The sequence below is a fragment of the Salvelinus fontinalis genome, chromosome 2 (assembly GCF_029448725.1).
Source record: "Salvelinus fontinalis isolate EN_2023a chromosome 2, ASM2944872v1, whole genome shotgun sequence".
Classification (NCBI taxonomy): Eukaryota; Metazoa; Chordata; class Actinopteri; order Salmoniformes; family Salmonidae; genus Salvelinus; species Salvelinus fontinalis.
The window spans coordinates 78,299,997-78,326,211 of NC_074666.1; the positions used below are offsets into that span (position 1 = coordinate 78,299,997).

A 26,215-nucleotide genomic window follows, 5' to 3' on the forward strand; every position below is an offset into this window, starting at 1 on the left:
TGGTACTGTATATATAAATGAAAATTGTTTCCCCCCCACCAAATTAGTGCACTAGGCCATTATTATTCCTGTATGAGCAGAAAAAATACCTTTCAACTATTTTTATTATCAGCTTTTCAATGGCAGGGACTGGGAGACTGGTAAGGATAGAGGGTACAATGACTGGAGCCAAATACAGGCAAATCCTTGATGAGAACCTGCTTCAGAGTGCAAACAAATTTAGACTAGGGAGAAGATTTACATTCCAATAGGACAATGACCCAAGCATACAGCCAAAGCAATGCTGGAATGGCTTCAGAACAAGAATGTAAAAGTAATTGAGTCAAAAGCCAAGACTTGAATCCCATTGAAAATCTGTGGAAAGACCATCTAACTTAACAGAGCTTGAGAAAATCTGTAAGGAAGAATGGGAGAAAATCCCCAAATCCAGATGTGCAAAGCTGATACAGACATACCCAGGATGACTCAAAGTTGTAATCGCCGCCAAAGGTGCTTCTACAAAGTATTGCGTCAGAGGTGTGAATACTTATGAAAATTCTATATTTCTGTATTTAATTTTCAATACATTTGGTGAATATAGCGTTTTGGAAATAACTATTCTATATTGAAATATTTTCTTAATTTAGAAATCTTAAATGGGATCTGTAATAACTTTTATGCATTGATTATTTCTATGCTATTTCTATGTTTTGCCCGTCGCAGTCTCTTTACCCTTGACTGGGTATGTTTATGATATCTTGTCTGTGGTTCCAATCAACACTGTCTCTGGTGATCATTCTTCCCAAGCTCTAGCCAGTCACCACTTACCCCAGCCCTTCACAGCGATGAAGAGCCTGTTACCATGGTGATACCGCACTTGCTATGCCACGGGTTAGCGTCGGCGTGCACTGGAAACAGATAGAGCTGTCACGTCACCCTCAAATGCAGTGTAGGCTTACTCATAGGCAGCATTCACTGCAGACTTTGTGTTTTCATTAACATATTCATAGACATTCCAGGTGAATTTTGATAACCATTGCACAATTTTCACCAATTAGAAGGGCTTCTTGCCTTGACCAAAAATGTATATCAACCACCAATGTCTTTTTCTTGCTCTCTAACACATACACACACACAATTTCCTGAGCTTGCAGGGCTCATTGCTAACCTCAGTGACCTTTTTAGTCTAGATGTCATTCAGGGTGTGCGTGCAGGTTTGCTGCATCCCTCTCTGCCCTGCCTTTGGCATCAGTGTCAGAGGAGCTGTCAGAGGAGCTGATATGAGGAGAGGTTTGGTTTATTCCCTGTGTGTGAAACTGTGAATGGACCCTGGGCTGCTAAATTTGTAAACAAAGCAACGAGCGGTGAGTCATAAATGAGTCATACCGTTACCGAGTCATACTCAAATGTCATCTTCCGTTACTCTCATACCCTCCCACCCCCGGTTGTGAGGCAGGAAATGAAAAGGAAAACAGAAAGTGTGAAAACGCATATATTACTTTTACTGACATGAATATTCAAGTGTATTAATAGATCTTTTAGGGTATGTCACTATAAATAATAAAACAGAGAGATGATCAGTTTGTGAGGTTATTGTCAGTCATTATAGATTAGCTAACATACACATAAGCATTTACACATTGGGGTTGACATTAAATAATGGCATTTCATACTCTTTATATTGTTCTTGCATCACTAAAAACAATACACTCTTAGAATTGTTGGAATACAATTGTTGTGGCCATACTACACTGAGCGTACAAACATTAAGAACACCTGCTCTTTCCATGACATAGACTGACCAGGTGAATCCATGTGAAAGCTATGATCCCTTATTGATGTCACTTGTTAAATCCACTTAAATCAGTGTAGATGAAGGGGAGGAGACATGATAAAGACATGGATTGTGTATGTGTGCCATTCAGAGGGTGAATGGGCAAGACAAAATATTTAAATGTCTTTGAACGGGGTAAGGTAGCAGGTGCCAGCAGTTTCCCGTGTGTATCAAGAATGGTCCACCACCCAAAGGACATCCAACCAACTTAACACAACTGTGGGAAGCATTGGAGTCAACGTGGGCCAGCATCCCTGTGGAACACTTTCGACATCTTGTAGAGTCCATGCCTCCAACAAATTGAGACTGTTCTGAGGGCAAAAGGGGGTGCAACTCAATATTAGGAAGGTTTTCCTAATGTTTTGTACACTCAGTTTAAATTGGCCATTGAATTACCATATAAACCTACAATTAATCCGACAATAATCCTACAATTTCTTGTTCATTCTATGATCCCTTACATATTCATATCATTCAATCTTAACCTATAACATGTAATACAACTTACCATATAACATAAATGATAACTCAAAGACAAACTCTGGAAGGCAGCAATTTATTCTAAGAACAAATCTATCCATAAAAATCTACAGCAAAATAGATTAATAAAAATAAAATAATTTGCAAAAATACTAAAAGGGCAAATCAAATCTCTGAGTGGATACATGCATGGGAAGGGTCGACTCCCATGCATATATCCACTAGAGGTCAAATTTTTTTAAACATCTTCCTGCCTATCATAAAAATTGGAATGCCAAAAAAGTTGTTGAAAGTTAAAAGGGCATGCATCAATCAATTCCACAGGCATTGGGAGAAAGGCATCAACTAACAGCTCACCTAACCATAGGAGTTAAACTTGTCAACCAATCTTCCTAATGGTAGGGGTTTAGAAGCTGTATACGCCTGAATGAAGTGGTTCACTCAATCGTCAAATCAAATTGTTTAAGTCACATGCGCCGAATACAACAGGTGTAGACCTTACAGTGAAATGCTTACTTACGAGCACGGAACCAACAATGCAGTTTAAAAAACTACGGATAAGAATAAGAAATAAAAGTAACAAGTAAGTAAAGAGCAGCAGTAAAATAACAATAGCGAAACTATAGCGAGACAATGTGCGGGGGCACCTGTTAGTTGAGGTAATATGTACATGTGGGTAGAGTTATTAAAGTGACTATGCAAAGATGATAACAACAGAGAGTAGCAGCGGTGTAGAGGTCCCGGATGGCAGCAAGCTTAGCCCCAGTGATGTACTGGGTCGTTCGCACTACCCTCTGTAGTGCCTTGCGGTCGGATGCCGAGCAGTTGCCATAGCGGGCAGTGATGCAACCAGTCAGGATGCTCTCGATGGTGCAGCTGTTGAACCTTTTGAGGATCTGAGGACTCAAGGCAAATCTTTTCAGTCTCCTGAGGGGGAATAGGTTTTGTCGTGCCCTCTTCATGACTGTCTTGGTGTGCTTGGCCAATGTTAGTTTGTTGGTGATGTGGACACCAAGGAACTTGAAGCTCTCAACCTGCTCCACTACAGCCCTGTCGATGAGAATGGGGGCATGCTCGGTCCTCTTTTTCCTGTAGTCCACAATCATCTCCTTTGTCTTGATCACGTTGAGGGAGAGGTTGTTGTCCTGGCACCACACGGCCAGGTCTCTGACCTCCTCCCTATAGGCTGTCTTGTCGTTGTCGGTGATCAGGCCTACTACTGTTGTGTCATCTGCAAATTTAATGATGATGTTGGAGTCGTGCCTGGCCGTGCAGTCATGAGTGAACAGGGAGTACAGGAGGTGACTGAGCACGCACCCCTGAGGGGCCCCTGTGTTGAGGATCAGCGTGGCGGATGTGTTGTTACCTACCCTTAACACCTGGGGGCGGCCCGTCAGGAAGTCCAGGATCCAGATGCAGAGGGAGGTGTTTAGTCCCAGGGCCCTTAGCTTATTGATGAGCACTATGGTGTTGAACACTGAGCTGTAGTCAATGAATAGCATTCTCACATAGGTGTTCCTTTTGTCCAGGTGGGAAAGGCCAGTGTGGAGTGCAATAGAGATTGCATCATCTGTGGATCTGTTGGGGCGGTATGCAAATTGGAGTGGGTCGAGGGTTTCTGGGATAATGGTGTTGATGTGAGCCATGACCAGCCTTTCGAGACACTTCATGGCTACAGACGTGAGTGATACGGGTCCGTAGTCGCGTAGGCAGGTTACCTTAGTGTTCTTGGGCACAGGCACTATGGTGGTCTGCTTAAAACCGGTTGGTATTACAAAGTCGGATAGGGAGAGGTTGAAAATGTCAGTAAAGACACTTGCCAGTTGGTCAGCGCATGCTCGCAGTACACGTCCTGGTAATCCATCTGGCCCTGCGGCCTTGTGAATGTTGACCTGTTTAAAGGTCTTACTCACATCGACTGCGGAGAGCGTGATCACACAGTCTTTCAGAACAGCTGGTGCTCTCATGCATGTTTCAGTGTTATTTGCCTCGAAGCGAGCATAGAAGTAGTTTAGCTCATCTGGTAGGCTTGTGTCACTGGGCAGCTCTCAGCTGTGCTTCCCTTTGTAGTCTGTAATGGTTTGCAAGCCCTGCCAAGCCCAGCCCTGCCAACGAGCGTCAGAGCCGGTGTAGTACGATTCGATCTTAGTCCTGTATTGATGCTTTGCCTGTTTGATAGTTCGTCAGAGGACATAGCGGGATTTCTTATAAGCTTCCGGGTTAGAGTCCCGCTCCTTGAAAGCGGCAGCTCTAGCCTTTAGCTCAGTGCGAATGTTGCCTGTGATCCATGGCTTCTGGTTGGGGTATGTACGTACGGTCACTGTGGGGACGACGTCATCAATGCACTTATTGATGAAGCCAATGACTGATGTGATGTACTCCTCTTTGCCATTGGAGGAATTGCAGAACATATTGACTGTGGTGGTGTGTAAACAGCTACGAAAAATACAGTTGGAAAACTTTCTAGGTAGGTAGTGTGGTCTACAGTTTATCATGAGATACTCTACCTCAGGCGAGCAATATGCGAGACTTCCTTAGATATCGTGCACCAGCTGTTATTTACAAAAATACATAGTCCGGCACCCCTTGTCTTTCCAGACGCCGCTGTTCTATCCTGCTGGTGCAGCATATAACCAGCCAGCTGTATGTTGATAGTGTCGTCGTTCAGCCACGACTCCGTGAAGCATAAGATATTGCAGTTATGAATGTCCCGTTGGTAGTTTAATCTTCCGCGTAGGTCATTATTTTATTGTCCAAAGATTGCACATTTGCTAGCAGAATGGAAGGAAGTGGGGGTTTATTTGATCACCTACAAATTCTCAGAAGGCAGCCCGCCCTCCGGCCTCTTTTTCTCCACCTCTGCCAATTATGGGTAGTGAGTACTTAAAGCCACCTTTCAGATAAGTAATAGGAGCTGGACTTATATCTTGGGTACATCTTCACTATCAAAGCCTCAGTGAAATTGGGTAACACTTGGGGGAATTTATAATGAAATAGTAGAAAATAAATAGTGGAGATGAAGAAAAATGCTGGAAAAAGTTAAATAAAAAGTCAAATAAAAAAGAGAAGAACGAGATTTCTGGATTCTACTCCTCGTCCTATTTCCTGTGGGCCACACAGCCACAGGTGACGCAGCGTCTCAGAGTCTTCAGTGCTCTCCTGAAGAACCCACGGATGTCCTTGTTTTTATGGGACTGAACTTCTTTTCTTTGCCTGAGAAGAAGTGGAAGAAAGTGTCACAGTTCATACATGGGGAGTGTGAGTAGATTAGATAGATTTGTTCTTAGAATGTGAGTACTGTCACGCCCTGACCATAGAGAGCCTTTTTTATTCTCTATTTTGGTTTGGTCGGGGTGTGACTAGGGAGGGTGTTCTAATCTAGGTTGTTTATGTCTATGTTGGCATGGTATGCTTCCCAATCAGAGGCAGCTGTTTGTCGTTGTCTCTGATTGGGGATCATATTTAGGCAGCCATTTCCCCACTGTGCTTTGCGGGATCTTGTTTATGTGTAGTTGCCTGTGAGCACTCCATAGTGTCACGTGTCGTTTATTTTTTATTGTTTTGTTGTGTTGTGCGGTTTACTTATAATAAAAAATGTCGAACCGATTTCACGCTGCGCTTTGGTCCGAATCTTCTTACGACGATCGTGACAAGTACATAGTTAAATAAATTGTTTTGGGGGGGATGCATGCCAACAAAGCCACTAGACTACATAACACAACACAATACATTTAATTACACTATAATGGTGACAAACAGTGCCCACAAACTGTTGGGGCCTATATAAAGCTCACCAAACAGCAGTCCCAACACCTTACCACCTCTACACCTGGCTATCAGCGGAGCCTTGTCTGACAGCGCATTTAGCCTCGTTTACCGCCTTTTAAAAAACATAGCTGATATGGCTGACTTGCTTAAACAAACATGGTTTCTACTGACAATTGAGATGTACAAACTATGGAATAAGGGGATGACAAGCAGATAAGAGGCAATACGTAATTGCGATTAAGACATTAATGAGCAAGCTAGGACGGGCGTAGTCAGTATAACTACTTGTTCAGCACTTTTGAAATGTACAGTGACAGAATTCAGAACATGGGCCATTCTTAGTGTTTTCCCTGTACACCAAGTCAGAACCGTAGGATAAATAAAGGGGGCGTATAAGCACACAATGAAAACTCTTACAATATTCGATGATTACATTTCTCTAAAACAGGTTATACTGTAGGCTACATGTTCACCACCAAGTCAGAACAGTAGGCGAAATTAAGAGGAGACAATAGACCAAATGATTAAGGCTATTAACAGCTTAATACACAACATACACTTAGTATTACTTTCTTAGCTACAGTATACATTTCTCCCTGGCATATTACATAATTTATGCAGCAGCATACAAAAGAATTTTGGACTCACCTTGTTGTGCTGTGCTCACTTGAATAGGAAGGTGGCGTGGCAGTCCTTCGTGGGCAAATTTTGTCATCAAACTTTGTCATAAAAGTGTCATTCTGTGGATTTATGGTGCTTTCAAGACAACTGGGAACTCTGAAAAAACAAGGTTGAATCATGATGATGTCAGTGATCTTCAGGTCGTAGCTCTAGAAAGAGGCCCGAGTTCCCGATTTACAATTTCGAGTTCGATGATCGTTCAAAATGTATTTTCCCAGTCAGAGCTCGTTTTTTTCCCCGAGCTCCCTGTTCCCTGAACTCACCAATGAGCGATAAGCACCAATACGTTTTATCTATAATTTCTCTTCATATGACAAGGATTAAAAAGTATTTGCCAGTAGATTGTCGACTTGATTCATGATGATGAATACTAGCAAAAATCTTTAAGGTATGATGTTGACATGATCAGTCCAATCAAATCAACTGTAGATATAACGTGATTTTACGTAATTTTATCTCTGGCCAATGACCTTGAGCCTTCTTGGATGGGCACCTCTAATGTAACTCTATGGCAGCGCCCAAGGGGCTTTAATTTTCGAGCTCTCTGCGGTGACGTAGTGTCCCCATGAGTGACAGAACACTGAGCCAATCACGGCGCAACTATAGAACATTACCAACTTCGTATTTTCCACTGGCTGCCCCACCAGCACAGAAAGCACTGAGCTAGGCTGAAACAGCTGCGTCTTGGAGCTGCCTTACTCAAGAAAGCAAAAAAGAGACCATGTTTGTATGCGGCTTTATTAACTCAATGATTTAAAAAAGTGTTTACATTGTTTGCAAACAGATACGTGATTAATCAAATGGCCACCGGACTATTTACATTGACACCTCCCCACTCCATTTGTTTTGTACACTGCTGCTATACGCTGTTTATTATCTATACATAGTCACTTCACCCCTACCTACATGTACAAATTACCTCGACTAACTTGTACCCCCGCACACTGACTCGGTACCGGTCCCCCCTGTATATAGCCTCGTTATTGTTATTTTATTGTGTTACTTTTTTATAATTTTTTGAACTGCACTGTTGGTTAAGGGCTTGTAAGTAAGCATTTCACTGTAAGGTCTGCACATGTTGTACAAATAAAGTTTGATTTCACACGAATGAATGACAAAATAACATGCAAAACAGGCAATCCCTGCCCAACCTGCCCTGAATGACAGGTCGCCACTACACAGCACTGAGATCCATCTTCATTATACTGTCTAACTGAAACATCTTATTCCCCTGGGTACATATTTCTCCTGGTCATCATGTCCACCTCTGGCTGGTCAGAAAGGGCTAAGCTCACTATAGACTGTGAAAATATATATTTTTTTAAACATTAAATTAAACTTGCCTTGAAATTATCTTCATCAAAATATACTGAATATAAAAGTCTGATTGAATTGTAAAAGGAGTTGAATAATAAATTGTATACTTGTCTTTCCTTCGCACGGAGCAACTCATGTGGTTTTCCCTGCTCCACTTCATTGATGATCATGGATTCATACATTAACTTAAGTCCTGAGGCCTTGCTATCATTTGAGATAGCTTCTGAGGGTGCAAGGACAGCTAGCACCTCAGTGTTGTCCATGATGACTGTGGCAACATTATCACGTGGCAGTGTAGTCTGGTACACAGATAAATCATGACTTTGGACTTATTTTATCAACACCTCAGGGATGGCCTCAAACAACCAGTCTTCTCTCTGCTGGTGCTTGTTGGATAGCCTCCTGAGAACCTGCCCTCTTGAACAAAGGGCTTTGGATATTGGAGGCCAATTTGTCAAGGGAGGATTCCAGGATAATGTCATCCTTTTCCACCATGACAACATCGGGATTTCTGGTGAGCAGGTCGTGAGTCTTATCAATCACATCCAGAGTGATTTGTTCTTTTACATTTTTTAATTTAACCTTTATTTAACTTGTGGGCAACTTCAGCTCTTTCATATAGGTGTCAGCATTACAATCACCTGGATGGAACTTTTTGAGGAGGATGGGTACAAGTTCATCCAATTGAGCCCTGTGTGACATCATCTCCTTTATATTATCCTCTGTACCATGATGGTTGTGTAAGGGTCGACGCTGGTAGAGACAAGAAGCAGGTACAGGGAGTGGATATTTAATGGCGACAGACATGGAACAGGACAGGACAGCGTCTGGACGTGAACACATAACAACATTAATGCAGACACAGGGAACAAACAGGGGAGCAGACAGTTATAGATGGGGCAATCAACAAAGGGAAGGAGTGCAGGTGAGTCCAATGAGCGCTGCTGTGTGTAATGATGGTGACAGGTGTGCGTAATGAAGGGCAGCCTGGCGCCCTCTAGAGCCAGAGAGGGAGAGCGGGAACACATTTTTAAACCAGCACAGGCTTCATAAAATCACAAATAGCATTAAATAATAACTCACAGGTTGAGCAGTTGCTTTTGCACAAACAACACAAACTCTAATATCTCCATTGCCCTAAGGCAGACATTGGCCTTGCTTCATGTTTTGATTACTCTCACCTACACAAGCTGTATCACAACCGTCCATGATTGTGAGTCCCATTGTAAATAAGAATGTGTTCTTAACTGACTTGCCTAGAAAAATAAAGGTTAATAGGGTTCCCACTAGCAGGACACCAGCCGACAACATCCGGTGAAATTGGAGGGCGCGCAATTCAAATTAATAATTGTAATATTAAACATTCATGAACATACAAGTATCTTATATCATTTAAAAGCTTAAATTATTCTTAATCTAACGGCGTTGTCCAATTTCAAATAGGCTTTACAGTGAAAGCATACCATGCGATTGTCTGAGGACGGCGCCACACATCAACACATTTTTAAACCAGCACAGGCTTCATAAAATCACAAATAGCATTAAATAAATAACTTACTTTTGAAGCTCTTCCTCTGTTTGCAATCCAAAGGGTCCCAGCTACAACACAAATTGTCATTTGTTAGATAAAGTCCTTCTTTATATCCCAAAAAGTCTGTTTAGTTGGCGCCATCGATTTCAGCAAATCACTCGTTCTACATGCAGACAAAGGAGTCCAAAAAGCTACCACTATACTTCGTCCAAACAAGTCAAACGACGTTTCTTTTTAATCCTCAGGTACTCTAAAATGTAAATAAACGATAATATTTCATACGGAAAGTAGTAGTTCAATTGGAAAGGAAAATTAGTAAGCGCGCACGAGGGAGTGATATTGTTCCGGTGCTCTTCTCACCAAAACTCCAAATTCTTGCTTGTTTTTCAAAAAACAATCCTGAAACCTTGAATAAAGACTGTTGACATCTAGTGGAAGCCATAGGAATTGAAATCTGGGAGACGGCTTTACATAGAAACAATAGGTTTCCATTATAAGAGCCTGGGAGCTCAACAAACAAAAACATTTCCGGTTGGATTTTCTTCGGATTTTCGCCTACCATATAAATTCTGTTATAGTCTCAGACATTATTTTAACAGTTTTAGAAACTTCAAAGTGTTTCTATCAAATGCTACCAACTATATGCATATCCTGGCTTCTGGGCCTGAGTAACAGGCAATTTACTTTGGGCACAGCAGTCATCCGAACTTCCGAATACTGCCCCCTAGCCTTAAGAAGTTAACCAGTTAAGACGCAGCTTATCATTGGCCAAGGCTCTGACACTGTCAACTTGTGAGGCAACAGCATTGACACCACTTGTGCTGAATGTCAAAAAGGAGATGGCTACAACTGTAGTTAGTCAACTAAAACATTTATTGAGTCAGGAAGCTATTTCTGTTTCCCGGGACACCATCCACTGGATTGACCTGAGGCAAGCCTTGAGAGCGATCCTGAAGAATACAAAGGAGTATTCTGCTCTTAAAGGCCATGATATGGTTCTCCCTGATGACACCAATGACCAGCTTATTGTCTCTATTGTAGGTGTCATCTATCTTGAGCCGTGTCACAAAATCAGCCACAGCCTCAGCCCATTTGAGGTTGAGCTTGATGTGGTTCTCCAGGAGTTCGAAAATTCACTCTCAAAGTCTGTATTGTGTCTTCTGGAGTCCAAAAAAGAGCCACATAACCAGAGGAAGTCCAATCCTGAACCAGGAAAGCTGGAACAGTCACTTTCCTTTGCCAGTGGGAGCAAGTCTGTTTGCTCTAAGGGTGATGATAGTGAGGTCACAGGCCACTATAAATCAACTGCTTGTGAAAGTTGTTGAGAAACTGATGAGGAAAATGCTCCTACAGGGCCTCAACTTTCCTGAGTGGCACACCAAAAAGACCACAAATCTGACAGAATAAATTAAACAAAAGTACACACTAGTTTCAAAGGTTTATCATTTTCTGGAGAAATATATTATGGATTTCCTTTCCCTGAACCAAGTCAAACCAAATGGATCAGCAACTCATTTAGAAGCAGTTATGGCCAATGATATTCACCCAGACCAGCTGCCTGAGAGGGCCTGCAAAGCCCTCAAAGTGGATAAATTATCTGATACCACGAAGACCAATGTCCTGGTTGAGATGGCACTTATCCAGTCCTTTTACCTCACCAGTGCAGGATATCTCAGCAAGGTTCAGGTAAAAAGAACTGATTATGTTTTGAGCCGCAGCAGACAAGTTCACTATTAATTCTTTACTGTCTCTGAATGGGCTGGTCAATTGAGGAGCTCAGGCATTTAGAGGTAAGGCACTCCCTTCACTTGCTCTGCCTTCAGGTCCTTCTGACCTTCTCCTATACATGACTAGACTGTACTGTACAGATGGCAGCTGGTAGACGCGAGTCCTGAGATGATGTCATGTTAATAGTGGGCTCTGATGCAGTGTCCTTAAGCTGCCTCTGCATCTTCTCCACCACCTCCAGGACTCTGGTGTTGACCTGCTGGGAGATTGCTCTCTCACCTGAGAGGATATCCTCACTGCTGAGCCTAGTTTTGATCATCTGCAGTATTGCACTTAGGACTCTCCCGTCCTGGTCCGACACGGTTGTCAGGTGTGTTTAGGTCAGGGGAGGACATGTGCGGTGATGCAGCATTAGAGGAGTTACTGGCACTGTCCATCGTCATTCCGAATGACTATGTTTACCATGATCATATTAAGTATTTCATCAGAGTAGCTTCCCAATGCCTGTTGTGGTAAACAGAGGATGACCTCCAAGGAGTTTTCAGAGAGTTTCAGAGTCACTGCCAACCGGCCCAACTGACACACAGCGTGGTGGGTTCTGACTGAAAGAGGTGGACTAATTAGAAGAAGGGTCATCCTGTTCCTCTTCCAACAGAGTTGAGGATAAAGTCCCCTGAAATCTCAACACAGAGATGACATTTTCAAATGTTGAATCCACCCTATCTTCTCCAAGAGGGCTGGTCCTGGAGTGGCTGACAAAAAGCTTGGTGGAAGATGAGTCTTAAGAGGAAGTAGGGGAGCCTCAACGCTCATAGGGGGAGATACATCCAGTGATTCTGCTTGACTGAAGCACAATGACACCCTCTCCACAGCTGTCTGAAGCTCCTGCACAGGGCTGCTATGGTCTGAACAAGCAGCTGCAATGGAGCCACCAATACGGGAACCAGGAATTTTTATCTAATTTCTATTGTCTGAAAGTTTGCCAGAGACCAGGGAGGTTCTGCTGGTTGAACATTTTTTACATTTACATTTTAGTCATTTAGCAGACGCTCTTATCCAGAGCGACTTACAGTAGAGTGCATACATTTTATTACATTTTTACATACTGAGACAAGGATATCCCTACCGGCCAAACCCTCCCTAATCCGGACGACGCTATGCCAATTGTGCATCGCCCAACGGACCTCCAGGTTGCGTCCGGCTGCGACAGAGCCTGGGCATGGCCATGAACCATGGCTAAGAGGTATGGCCATTGCTAGATCCTCACTGGAAATCAGGGAGGCTCTGCTGTTTAAGCCCTGGTGGGAGGACTTTTTACAGGAGATGAAAGATGTTTGGCTGTTTGAATGGCTGGAATTCTGTTTAAGGGAGACCAGAGAGGTTCTGCTGGTTGTGCCTTGGCTGGAGGGCTTTTTTCCAGACCAAGGAGATTCTGCTGATTGAACCATGACTAGAGGGCTCTTTTAGAGACCAGGGAGGTTCTGCTGGTTGAACCACAGCTAGAGGGCTATTTTACAGAGACTAGAGAGGTGTGGCTGTTTGAATGGCTGGAATTCTGTTTAAGGGAGACCAGAGAGGTTCTGCTGGTAGAGCCATGGCTGGAAGGCCATTTTACAGAGACCAGGGAGGTTCTGCTGGTTGAACCATGGCTGGAGCCTAGGGAAAATGTAATACAATCTCATTCCTGTGTGCAGGGAGATGTGACTAGAGCCCTTACTGAGAGGGGGGCCATGGCTAGTTCCTTGTTAGAATTACTGGCAGGGCTCTTGAGCAAAGGGAGAGATACATCTGGTGACTCTGCTAAAATGTTCCCTTTCTGTCTGTTTTCAGGTGGACTGGGGCGGAATGAAGCCCCATCACAGCATGCAGTATGTGCATGTCCATTCAACACCTTTCTCTCATTTTCATTCCATTACAAGTAAAAAAGTTCAAACAGGAACAAATGGCTATTAGTTAACTTACTGATGTTTGTCTCTTCATCAGTTTTTTTCAGCATCGTGGTGGTAGTGCCTTCATCCACACACCTAATAAGAGAGAGAGCCATCTTCAATTGAAATATGAAATGTGCCCCACTTACAATATAAAGTCAAAAGTTATGTCATAAGTCAAACATTGGCCTAGACACGTCAAACTGAGTTTCAGTAAAGCAAAAGTTGGCTATTTTTGTACCTTCCCATTTATGACTATCTACGCTACAGTACATGATACGGTCAGCAAATATAGTTTTTTTAGAACAATCAACAGAGTGTGGGAATGATCAGTCTGTCTGTCTGCACACTAGCCTACTAAAGAGGGAGATCAACCATAGAGTGCAACCTTCACATAGGCTACAATGGTTAGTTCCCCGTGACGCAATATCAGTTCTCTGATACCTGGCCCAATAGGTCTAATAAACCCAACGTTCTACTCAAATTTTTGGGACTTGAACCGTGGCTCCTGCGGTAGCATACAGAGGAGAGTTTCTAACGGACTATGCCAGAATAACCCAGACCTCTGGACAAGAGCAGCAGGGCCAGCTCTAGGAATAAGCGACATAAGCAGTTGCTTACCAGAAAAAAACTCTTACAAAAACCATTTTACTATGTAGGGGTCTTAACCTACAGTTACAATAGTAGAATACACAAAGTGCAATTTAGAAATTTGGTTGTGTTCTGGATATATAAATGAGTCTAGCCAGCTATTTTTTTTATTTTTTTTTATCCCCTTTTCTCCCCAATTTTCGTGGTATCCAATCGCTAGTAATTACTATCTTGTCTCATCGCTACAACTCCCGTACGGGCTCGGGAGAGACGAAGGTCGAAAGCCATGCGTCCTCCGAGGCACAACCCAACCAAGCCGCACTGCTTCTTTAACACAGCACGCATCCAACCCGGAAGCCAGCCGCACCAATGTGTCGGAGGAAACACCGTGCACCTGGCCCCCTTGGTTAGCGCGCACTGTGCCCAGCCCGCCACAGGAGTCGCTGGAGTGCAATGAGACAAGGAAATCCCTACCGGCCAAACCCTCCCTAACCCGGACGACTCGCGTCGCCCCACGGACCTCCCGATCGCGGCCGGCTGCGACAGAGCCTGGGGGCGAACCGAGAGACTCTGGTGGCGCAGTTAGCACTGTCATGCAGTGCCCTAGACCACTGCGCCACCCGGGAGGCCCTAGCCAGCTATTTAAACTTGTAGTAACCATGACTGAATACCGAACGGGCAGGCAGGGCATGTGCCTAGAGGCCCTGACTTCTAGAAGTCCCCATTCATTTTGTTATTCACTCTCCCTCAGATATCATTAACATGGCATACGTCTTGGCAAAATTTGTAAAATTGCAGGAAATTGGCATTAGAACTGCAAACATTTCTCTCCACCCCATGGCAAAATGGTTTAAATTGCAGGACATTTTCGGTAAAACTGCAAAACAAATATCTCTGCCCCATGGCAAAATGAGTACACAGCAAATTCTACAGTGTTAAATCAACACTGACAGTGTCTGTATGGGTCCACATTTTTCAGTGTTAAATTACTTACTTACTTAGTGTAAAGCCTTATTTGTATATTTCCCAGAGTGCCTTGCCTTTCGAGTAACTTGTAGAGTTACCACCCATGATTATATTTGTTAGTGACAGAGACATGGATTAATACAACATGATTGTTGCACTCATCCATTTTCAGTCCTGTAGCCTTCACCAAGTGAGATTCTAAGTGAATATGTTATCGTTAAAATTAAAATGATTTAATAACACAATACAACAAGTATTTAATGAGGCCTTATTTTGAGGGCATCGTTTTACTCTAATACAGCGGCCTGAAACGCAAGGTTTTCAGGCCTGCAAGTCACATTATGATGATTTACAAAGTGATGTGTAATTCCTATTGTAATCCAGCCAGAGCAGGGATATCCAACATTTTGATTGACTGCTGGGTTCAGTAACCGGTGCAATAAGTCCATGTAACAGATTGGATTAGTTTAGAAAAATTTATGTTATCTATGGTTTTGTGGTTTAACACTGGTTATTAACACCAACACTGGGACTATTTACACTATTAATTAAACACTTAATAACACCTGAATTAGCACTGAAAAGGCAATAATAGGTAACACTGGCCAATTTGCTGTCCTTCAGAAAGTGAACACTTTACTACAAAACTTTGAAAGTGTCTGCTTCTATATTAGCCTATTTGGGAAATCACTTTAGGGCTACGGCAAATTGCCTTACGTGAACTATCAAGCATAACGCGGCCTTTGGTCACGAAGTCCTGAAGTCTTTGTCTCCCTCTTATGGATAATTTTGGGAAGTGGTATATTCACAAGCGGAGCTTCCAAATTCTGCCACCAAGTGTTTTGGTGTGGTGTTTTGCTGAGATGTGTGATAAAGGTAGACTCAGCTTTATGACGTAGATGCAGAATGTAAACAGCATAGTGGGTGAATTTCCGCAGAAAGTAAACAGCATAGTGGGTCAATTTCCACAACTAAGAGCGCGATGATCAACTTCTCCACTGTTTTGGTGCCCTGGCGAATCACGCTGTGAAGTGCTTGACGCAAACGCTTGCACATGCGCAGATACTGTGTGTGACTGCGTGAGAGAGAAGTCTTGCATCTCGCTCATCTCAATATCTGTTGTGCTCCTCGTGGTAACATCATGTCGCTGAGTCTACCTTTAATTAACAAAATGTCCTAATTAATATTATGCAAAAAGACCAAATATTTTTTAGACCGATTTGTGGGCTAAACCTAGATTTTCAACATTAAGCCTAGCAGATTAAGTTGCCAAACTATTCAGATAAAGTAATGTCCATAATTATTGGCACCCTTGATAAAGATGAGCAACAAATACTGAGCTAGGCTGTATTGTATGCTCAAAACATTTTGGAAATCATATTAATTTATAATAATATAGTTGCTCAGAGAAGTAAAATGTGTTTAACAAGTATCATAATCTAAAAAAGATAGAAGTCATAATTATTGGCACCCCTGTTTTCAATACTCTAGTACCCTCCCCTTTCGAGGATAATGACACTGAGCCTTTTTCTAAAATGTTTTATGATATTGGAGAACATGTTGGGAGGGATCTTAGACCATTCTTCCATACAGAATCTTTCCAGATCCTTGATATCCTTTGTCTGCTGTTATGGACTGCCCTCTTCAATTCAAAACCACAGGTTTTCAATGGTGTTCAAGCCCGGAGACTGAGATGGCCATTGCAAAATGTTGATTTTGTTGTCAATTAACCATTTCTTTGTGGATTTTTATTAGTGCTTGGGGTTATTGTCTTGCTGGATGGTCCACTTGGCCTCTACCTCGCAGAGGCAACCAGGTTTTTGGCTAAAATGTCCTGGTACTTGGTAAAGTTCATGGTGCCGTTGACCTTAACAAGGGCCCCAGGTCCAGTGGAAGCAAAACAGTCCAATAACATTAAAGATCTACCACCATATTTTACCGTAGGTTCATAGCCTCAGGAAGTATGGATGCTGAGGGTGCTGCAGCACCACCTTAAAAATCATAATAATAATAATACAATTTAAAAAAATATATCTAAAAATATATCTATTTTTTGGATACATTTTTTTTCTAATAAAAGTAGGCCTTAATAGTCCTGTATTAGCGGACTGATATAGCCCCATGCAGCATGGGCAAAAACTTACTTTTAAATGTTAGCCTACTTGAATTAAATCAACTGTTCTTTTCTGCATCTTTATTGTTCAACACAAACATATAGAGCTGGGCTATTTAGGCTGCGTTTACACAGGCAGACCAATTCCGAAAGTTTCTTCTACTAATTGATCTTTTGACCAATCACATCCGATCTTTTCACGTCAACTCTTTTTTTCAAAGTCAAAAGACCAATTAACTTAAAAAGTTCAGAAATGGTCTGTCAGTCTAAACGAGCAGACAAGATCGCACTGCCCATCTTTATCCAATATGCATCAGTATCAATTAAAGCAGTCAACTAATTGGTCATTATGCCTTTTTAATTCATTGCTTTGATTCAATGCCGGGTCTGCATCTGCAAGAACGCCCTGAGTAGCCAAGGTAATAGACCTTTGGACATTTTCGTCAGTGCGGTGCCAGACAACATCCTCTCGGAAGGCTGTTTGTGCTCCTCCCTCCTCTACGTTTGGTGCTAATTGAAGGGGAGTGTATAACGTATTTCTCTGTCAACTCAACGTTTAGCTGCGCCACTGTTTCTGTCACGACCAGTCGACAGATCCACCCACCCGCTACGTTTTTGTGAAGCGCGCGTGTGAGGAGTAAGATAAAGCTTATTGTGAAATATTTAGTGGCAGGCCTAGGCTATAGGACTTTATTGCGTTTCTTTAGTAATGAGGTTACTACGAAATTTGTAGGCGTATCTAGGAATCAGTCCAAAACACACAAAAGGAGCGGAACAAGGATATCCACTCCCTCTCAGACTTGCTGGGAAAACAGATTATTTGAGGACCAACGGTAAGTGGAACATGTCCTACCTTACGGATGTTTGCGCTTGAAGTTGTATGATAGGATAGAGCTCCTAGACGTGTGGTATCCAACATTATAGTCGAGGATAGCCTATAAATAGTGTTTTGTTTGTCAATAGTTTGCGTACATTTAATCACATTTCTCACAACATGCGCGAGATTTGTTTCTTGTTTCTGACATGCATCCATCTCAAATCCAATCAGTACGTTTCGTAGCAGGTTAGGATAACTTTTTAGTTAACTATTTTCTTAACCTAATTATTCTAACCTGCTAGGTTAATTCTCCTAACCTGCTGCATAAGTTATCCTTACCAACGAAAGTAACTTTCGTCTGTAGCTGTATACCACCTAGTAAAAAACAAGGTGTAGGCTAGGCAACACAATGTTGACTGAATACACACACTTTGAATAAAAACGCTGTCATACTCCTAGAACAAATATTCAACTGAATATACAATCACGTTGAATAAAGTCACTCATAGCCTATAACAAACTGCTATTCAACTGAAGAGCAAACACCTAGCCATGTAAGTGTTTTTCACATGGATGTGATAGTTTCCCCAGTGTAGCGCTCTGCAGTCTCTCACGCACGTCATCACATGAGCCCAGCGCAGGAAAAGGACGCTTCTGTTTATCTCAATCCCGGAGACATGACTAGACTGATCCAATATTTGGTTATTTCTCTGACTCCTTTAGGGTGGTGACTGGTAAGAGACAAGGTAAAGATTCAGATCACAGGTTTTGTTCATCCATGAGTCAAAGGTCTTTTCAGAAAGCTATAGGTGGGTCTTAACATGGGCCTGGAGGTTTTCCTGGTTGGTTCAGTAAGAAAAAGTCAGGAAACCAGTCATCATAACACACAACTTTTTGAACCACTGGACTAAACCACCATTCTCCCCCTCTTTCTATCCCTCCTCCCCCTCCAAGACAGACCATGGAAGATAGCCCTCAGCGGGCCTTGCAAGGCCTGGGTTCCTTCCCGTGGTATGTGGGGGGGACTCAGGTTCTAGGCCTGGCCTGTGTGGTGATCACGGGCGTGTGGATGGGCAGCTATCACGGAGGCTACGCCTGGGATGGTTCGGGACAGGAGTTTAATGTACACCCCCTCTGCATGGTCCTGGGCCTGGTCTTTCTCTATGGAGATGGTAGGGTAACATTAAACCAACTAAAATTAGAATTAAAACCATTCCTCCAGCAATTTAAAAACCTTTTAATAAATCGCCTCAATTAATGGCTCATTATCCTATTTAACTATTGCTGTACATACACTATTAATATCAATGTATTCTTCAGATATACTATTTATTCTGTCCATGTACTGTCTACACATCCCATCATACATGTATACAATGTCGAGTCCGGTGTATATGTATTTTATATTTAGTTTTGTGTGTATTGTTAGATACTATTGTACTGTTGGAGCTAGGAACAGAACACAAGAATTTTGCTACACCTGTAATAACATCTGCTAAATATGTGTATGCAACCAATACAATTTGATTTACTGGTAGCATGGAGCGATGGAGGTAGATGAACAAAGGGAAGCTGAAGCCACAGTGTCTCTTCTTTGAGCCACATTGGCAGTTGTCTTCTCTGATGTCTGCTCTGTTAGCCTAGGGGTCTTCTGACCTATTGCATTAGTGTGATGCTAATGCTACACAGAGCACAGGCCTAAGGGCACACTGCAACAGGAATACATTCCTAATGCTATTAGGGTGGGAGGAGCCAAGACTTTATTTTGTTTCTATGCCGTTGTGTTTCTCCCCTTCTGTGTGAGAGAAATTAGTAATGCAGGGATTTGTTCCCATAAATAGTACTATGATAAACACTTACTGGAAAACGGTTGCAATGAAAGCAAACGTTTTCAAAGGGTTTTCCATTGGTCCCTGAATCGTGATTGTAATGAGAAAAATAAGTTATTCAGCCATTGACAATGTAAATAAAATCTCCCTTGTGGTGTCAAATAAAACAGCTGCTTGTTAAGTCAGCTGTAGCCTTATTATTCCTAACCTTGCTACAGCAATTGAATTAGGTCATTAAACAGTAAAGGTCACTTAGCCATTAGTGTGAGCGGTCAGTCCAAATGGAGCTGGGATGAGAACACCCTCCAGGGGAACCAGCTGTCCTTAGTGGGATCAGGAGACACACAGCAAATACTATTGCCTGGAACATTGTTTAAGTGTTTCTGCAAGGTTAATATCATTTCTTTATAATTGTAATAATACAAGAACTCAGTTAAACAGTTTGTGTTCTCATAGCATTTCTGTAACATTTTTATGCTAACCAACCCTGTGTGTTGCTGAGACCTTGGTGGCAGCTACTTGTCAAGTGTTTGTGAAAATGCATTATAGTGGTCTTGTTGAATGACTTCTGCCCCACGTTACTTAACCTTAACCTTCACCTCAAGCTCACTGGGACTAAAACACCCCCATAACTACCCTGATTCACCCTTTCTTTGTAGCTTCATACCTGTTATTGCCCTTGGTGTCATGTTGGGTGTGATTATGGTACAATGACAAAAGTAATGACTAACCTTTTAAATGGTTACAGCAGATTAAGGTGCAAAAGCAATGTTTGAAGGTGAACAGTTTATTTTATTATGTCAAGTCTGACCACTGTATATTTAGACAGGCTTGACTTTATTATCATCTTCTTGTGGAAATGATTCTATTTGATTAGAGTCTTATGTGAATGTTAACCAGACTTTGTCTCTCACAGCGATCCTGGTGTACAGAGTATTTAGGAATGAAAGCAAACGCAACGTCAAGATTCTCCATGCTGTGCTACACCTTCTCGCCCTCATTATCAGCATAGTGGGTAAGGCCTGGGTGGGTGTCTAAGGGCAAGACTTGTTGTTTTGGCCCTTTCCCCTTGAACCCAAACATTCTAAACTAATCTAAATTTGTAGCTATTGTGTATATAAAAGGAAAATGCCTAACCTATCTAGTTGAATATATGTGTGTGTATATAGACAGACATGTCTTGCGTGGTGGGACAAACAAGTGGACTTAACTATCGGAGGGTCATAAATAAGTTCTCTAGGGCCAGATCAGTTATTCAGACTAGAGGTTGACCGATTAATCGGCTTGGCTGATTAATTGGGGCAGATTACCAATTGTTATGAAAACTTGAAATCAGCCTTTTTGGACGCTGATTACATTGCAATCTGAGAGGAGACTCCGTGACAGGCTGACCACCTGTTATGTGAGTGCAGCATCAAAAGGACCTTGTGGCTGCAAGGAGCCAAGCTAAGTTACTAGCTAACATTAAACTTATCTTGTAAATAAACAGTCTTCACATAATCACTAGTTAACTACACATTATTAATGATATTACTAGGTTAACTAGCTTGTTCTGCGTTGCATATAATCAATGCGGTGCCTGTTAATTTATCATCGAATCACAGCCTACTTCGCTAAACGGGTGATGATTTAATAAAAGTGCATTTGCGAAATAAGCACAATCGTTGCACAAATGTACCAAACCATAAACATCAATGCCCTTCTAAAAGTCAATACACAAGTTTAAAAATACATGCATATGTAGTAAAAAGAAATCATGTTAGCAGGCAATATTAACTAGGGAAATTGTAACTTCTCTTGCGTTCAGTGCAAGCAGAGCCAGGGTATATGCAGCAGTTTATTATTATTATTGAAATCAGGCCTCAGGCCTTTTTATCCAAGGCCTTTTTAACTAGTAACTTTATTGTGTATTATTGACTATATGTTTGTTTTTACTCCATGTGTAACTATGTGTTGTATGTGTCGAACTGCTTTGCTTTATCTTGGCCAGGTCGCAATTGTAAATGAGAACGTGTTCTCAATTTGCCTACCTGGTTAAATAAAAATAAATAAATAAAAAAGTTTGGGCCGCATGGCTCTTTGCGAACTATGTGAAGACAATTTCTTCCTAACAAAGACTAATTTGCCATAATTTTACGTAATTATGACGTAACATTGAAGGTTGTGCAATGTAACAGCAATATTTAGACTTAGGGTTGCCACCCGTTCGATAAAATACGGAACGGTTTCGTATTTCTCTGAAAGAATAAATGTTTTGTTTTCGAAATTATAGTTTCCAGATTTGACTATTAATGACCAACGGCTTGTATTTCTGGTTTTTTATTATAAAGTATATGATTTGATAGAGCAGTCTGACTGAGCGGTGGTAGGCAGCAGCAGGCTTGTAAGCATTCATTCAAACTTTACTGCATATGCCAGCAGCTCTTAGCAATGCTTCATGCACAGTGCTGTTTGACATCAAGCCTATCAACTCCCGATATTAGGCTGGCAATACTATAGTGCCTATAAGAACATCCAATAGTCAAAGGTCTATGAAATACAAATGGTATAGAGAGAAATAGTCCTATAATAACTACAACCTAAAACTTTTTAACTGGGAATATTGAAGACTCATGTTAAAAGGAACCACCATCTTTCATATGTTCTGAGCAAGGAACTTAAACGTTAGCTTTTTTACATGGCACATATTGCACTTTTACCTTCTCCAACACTGATTTTGCATTATTTAAACCAAATTGAACATGTTTCATTATTTATTTGAGACTAAATTGATTTTCTTTATGTATTATATTAAGTTAATAAGTGTTCATTCAGTATTGTTGTAATTGTCATTATTTGTGTTAATATATATATATATATATATATATATATATTAATCGGTATCTTTTTTTTTTTTTTTTGGTCCTCCAGTTGGTATTGGCGTTGAAAAATCCTAAGCGGTCGACCTCTAATTCAGACCCACAGCTAGGGCAGACACACGAATCATCATTCTTTTGTGAGTTCAAGTTAGCTAGAGATGGTGAGGGGAGAAACTAACGGTTATGGCATGGCTCCCAGGGAACTGGCAAGGTAAAAATAAAATTACAAATGTAGTAGGCTATGAACACAGGTAAGATGAGACTGTGCATGCTAACCACAAATCAGTGGTGCTGCATGGGCGTCTAAAGCTGAATCACAGTAGCCTGGTCATGTACTGAGGTCTGGAGTAGTCATGGAAACAGGCAGGTGTATCCAAACCGGTCATCAGTTTAAACGCTGAAATCTGGCTTCAGGCAATCCTTACTGACTCAGAGAAACATTTGGTTTGCAAGCAGGGTCATGCAAATACCCACATATCCATACTTGGAGGCAGGTAAAATCATAATTGATCAACATTGTTCTATACAAAATGAATGGGAAAGATTGACAGCATGTATCATTGTACCTCCTCAGGTATCGTGGCTGTGTTTGACTTCCATAATCATAACAAGATCCCCAACATGTACTCCCTCCACAGCTGGTGTGGCATGCTCACCTTTGTTCTCTTCTGTGTACAGGTCAGCCCTTCCCTCTCCTTCTGTGCATACATGCAGTCACGTGCACACACACAAATCAAGCTAATAATTTCAACTTCCTTTTTCCTTGTATCAGAATTACAATTAATGTACTGTTTGCACTGAGAACCTAGCTGTATACAGGCAGTAGCTCTCATATTACATTCTAATAGGCATAATTGTTTAATAACATTGGTCCTTTACTCCCTCAGTGGCTGATGGGGCTTGGTTTCTTCCTCTTCCCTGGGACGTTAATGGCGCTGCGGAGCTGGTACCTGCCACTACATGTCTTCTTTGGCCTGGCCATGCTCGCCATGTCCCTAGCCACCTGCCTACTGGGCATTTCAGAGAAATTGTTCTTCAGTATCCAGTGAGTATTACTATGCAGGGGATCAGTTCCAATATCCTACCAGCACGTACAATGAAGAAATGTATACAAATGGCATGCTAAAATACACAAATGCACATAATTATTGGGTGAAAAGTCATTTGGTGGGCCTCCTGACTGGTGTAAGGTACTGCAGTGCCACTAGAGATTCTGGGTTTGAGTCCAGGGTCTGTCGCAGCCGGCCACGACTGGGAGACCCATGGGGCGGCGCACAATTGGCCCAGCGTCGTCCGGGTTAGGGGAGGGTTTGTCCGGCAGGGATGTTCCTGTCCCATCGTGCACTAGCAACTCCTGTGGCGGGCCAGGTGCAGTGCACACTGACACTGTCGCCAGGTGTGCAGTGTTTCCTCTGACCCATTGGTGCGGCTGGCCTCCGAGGGGTAAGCGGCTGTTGCGTCAAGAAGCAGTGCGGCTTAGTTGGGTTGTGTTTCGGAGGACGCACGGCTCTCGACCTTCGCCTCTCCCGAGTCCATACGGGCGTTGCAGCGACGAGACGACTAACTACCAATTGGATACCATGAAAACGGGGTTAAAAAAAGGCATTTGTTAAGAGATGTTCAAGTCAGTGGTATGTTTGTCACTTTGGAGGATGTTGAAGTGCTACTACTTTGCCCAGCTCTACCCTGCTAAATCATAGGGGAGTTAATTATTGTACAGGGTATGTTTGGGGAAAGCTGGGCTTTTGTTGTCTGGGCTATCTTTATGGCAGTGGTCAGACATGGATTTGAATTATGAGTCTTTGCACATTATGAATCATTCTCCTGTTTGGTGCCATATGTTATGCTTAAGGTCATCTTGATGAGTTACACAGAAATATTATAACTAATGATTCTTTACAAATGTTATTTCGCATTAGGCTGTACTGTATCACAAACTCCATTGATATAATACAGAAATCCTTTTTCTTCCCAGGCACACATATTCACAGTTTGTCGCAGAGGGGATCCTTGGTAACATGCTAGGAATGCTGCTAGTAGCATTTGGGATTCTGGTAGGCTACGTGGTGACACGGGAGGACTTCAGGAGACCCCCACACCCAGAGGAGGAGGCCTTATCTGTGCACTTTAAGACCCTGACTGAGGGGGGAGGGAGCCCCACCTCACCTTAAACTAGGAAACACTCTGGTCTGAAAAGCTACTGTGTGCGCAGGCTTGAACAAAAGCCTGCACACCCAGTATCTCTCCAGGTCCAGCTGGTATGTTGTCTTTATTTCATGTCACATCAAGAGCTGTTCTACACCCCCTTGTGGTGAAATTGAGGTATGACAGGACTGATTTGACCAATGTCTGATTGCTGCCACAGATGTGCCATATTAGGTCTCTTAAAAACAAAATAGCCTTTGCTAAGTGTTCAGTGAGGACAAAGCCATGTGTCCAAGCCAATTAGTTGTGCCTTTAAGGGCAGAAGGGTTATACTTTAATACTGGAAGTTACTCCTTGTTTAACAAACAACTTTCAAGCTTGTGATACATTTAGAAGTTGCAGTTCATTCAGGGATATGTTCATTGTGACAAAATAATATTGAATTAATCTGTTGGCAGTGTTGAATTTATGATAAAGGACCAAACGATGCCTGGATTTTTGGGGTTGAATTCTAAATTACCCTTAGGCACTAAAGAAGCAGTTTCTTCACCATTCCTTATGTTTGGCTGTTGAATTTTCACCATTGATTCAAGGTTTCCCCGGCCCCCCCAGAAGTTTCATATTTTTGTTTAACCCTTAAGCACACCTGACTCAATAAGTCAAAGGCTTGATGGTTACGGGACTAATTGAATCAGGTGTGCCAGTTAACATGTGAAACGTCTGGGGTGGCCCTAGGAAACCTGCTACAACCTATCCAATAGTTTCAGGGCCCAGTTCTTCTGATCAGATTAAATCTTAGCATTGGGTAATTTTCTGTTTTGAAATACCCAATCAAATTCTCAAAGGTAGTGATTTAGAATACTCCGTAGAGCATTGCGCTTGCAGGATAGTGGGTTCGATTCCCGGGACCACCCATATGTAAAAAAATAAATCAAATGTATGCACAACTAAAAAGCGTCTGCTAAATAGCATCTTCACATTCTTAATCACACTTGGTGGATTTAGAAAGGTACAAATGTTCTTACATTAAATCGACTGCAGTATGTGGTCAGTTATATTGAGACGTGTCAAATAAATGCATGTTCTCTTGTGATATGCAGACATTCATCTTAGTTACTTTAATGTGTAGAAGTAGTCATGACCTGTCCAGTGGAGGGCAAGGTGAAGGTCTACTCAAAGCGCTGAAAATCCAGAGATCTTAATATTGTAGGATCTGATCCTTTAAAAACAAATGCTCAATTGAGCTGATCTTGATTTGCAAAATATGGGGTTACAGAATCGGGATAATTTAACTGGGCTAAGGGGTCGATTCGGTAAAGATCTTTATGCTTCTGTGGTAAGTGTTACATGTTACATACAGTGACTGTTACATCTTCTCTTTGTATGAATGTTGTATTGTAATTTGCTTTGTTCTAAGCATCTACTTGTCCTCATATTTAATCAGTTTAAAGCATAATGTAACTAAGATTACTTTAGATTCAATATCGCTACCTCTATTTTCACTTGTGGAAACTTGTTCTATACAATAGGCACTGCTGACTGACTTATTAAAACCTATATTGCCTTCCTATCACTTATTAAAGATGCATGACTCAATAGGTGTGTTTTGTTTGATATAGTCTGTGTCAACGTCACTACTGATGATGGTGT

The 26,215-nt window shown here is 42.0% G+C and overlaps 1 protein-coding gene across 2 annotated transcripts; it reads left to right on the plus strand.

Annotated features, from left to right (window-relative positions):
- The first annotated feature begins 17,544 nt into the window (after positions 1-17,544).
- LOC129827610 (transmembrane ascorbate-dependent reductase CYB561-like) lies at positions 17,545-26,161 on the plus strand. Of its 2 annotated transcripts, none has more exons than XM_055888611.1 (6): positions 17,545-17,749; positions 18,688-18,905; positions 20,479-20,577; positions 22,995-23,098; positions 23,308-23,465; positions 24,396-26,161. In XM_055888611.1, the coding sequence occupies exons 2-6, from the start codon at positions 18,695-18,697 to the stop codon at positions 24,589-24,591; spliced, it is 768 nt and encodes a 255-aa protein (XP_055744586.1). In that variant the 5' UTR covers positions 17,545-17,749; positions 18,688-18,694; the 3' UTR covers positions 24,592-26,161. The 2 variants fall into 2 exon arrangements, with proteins under 2 accessions (XP_055744586.1, XP_055744576.1); XM_055888601.1 differs by having other exon boundaries at positions 17,659-17,749; positions 18,692-18,905.
- The last annotated feature ends 54 nt before the right edge of the window (positions 26,162-26,215 follow it).

Bases quoted from the DNA above. Each gene is read 5' to 3' on its own strand.
- LOC129827610 (XM_055888611.1), top strand. From the start codon at position 18,695: ATGGAAGATAGCCCTCAGCGGGCCTTGCAAGGCCTGGGTTCCTTCCCG. The intron at 18,906-20,478 runs GTAGGGTAACAT...TGTCTCTCACAG, and splicing joins GGTCTTTCTCTATGGAGATG to CGATCCTGGTGTACAGAGTA. The intron at 23,099-23,307 runs GTCAGCCCTTCC...TTACTCCCTCAG, and splicing joins TTGTTCTCTTCTGTGTACAG to TGGCTGATGGGGCTTGGTTT.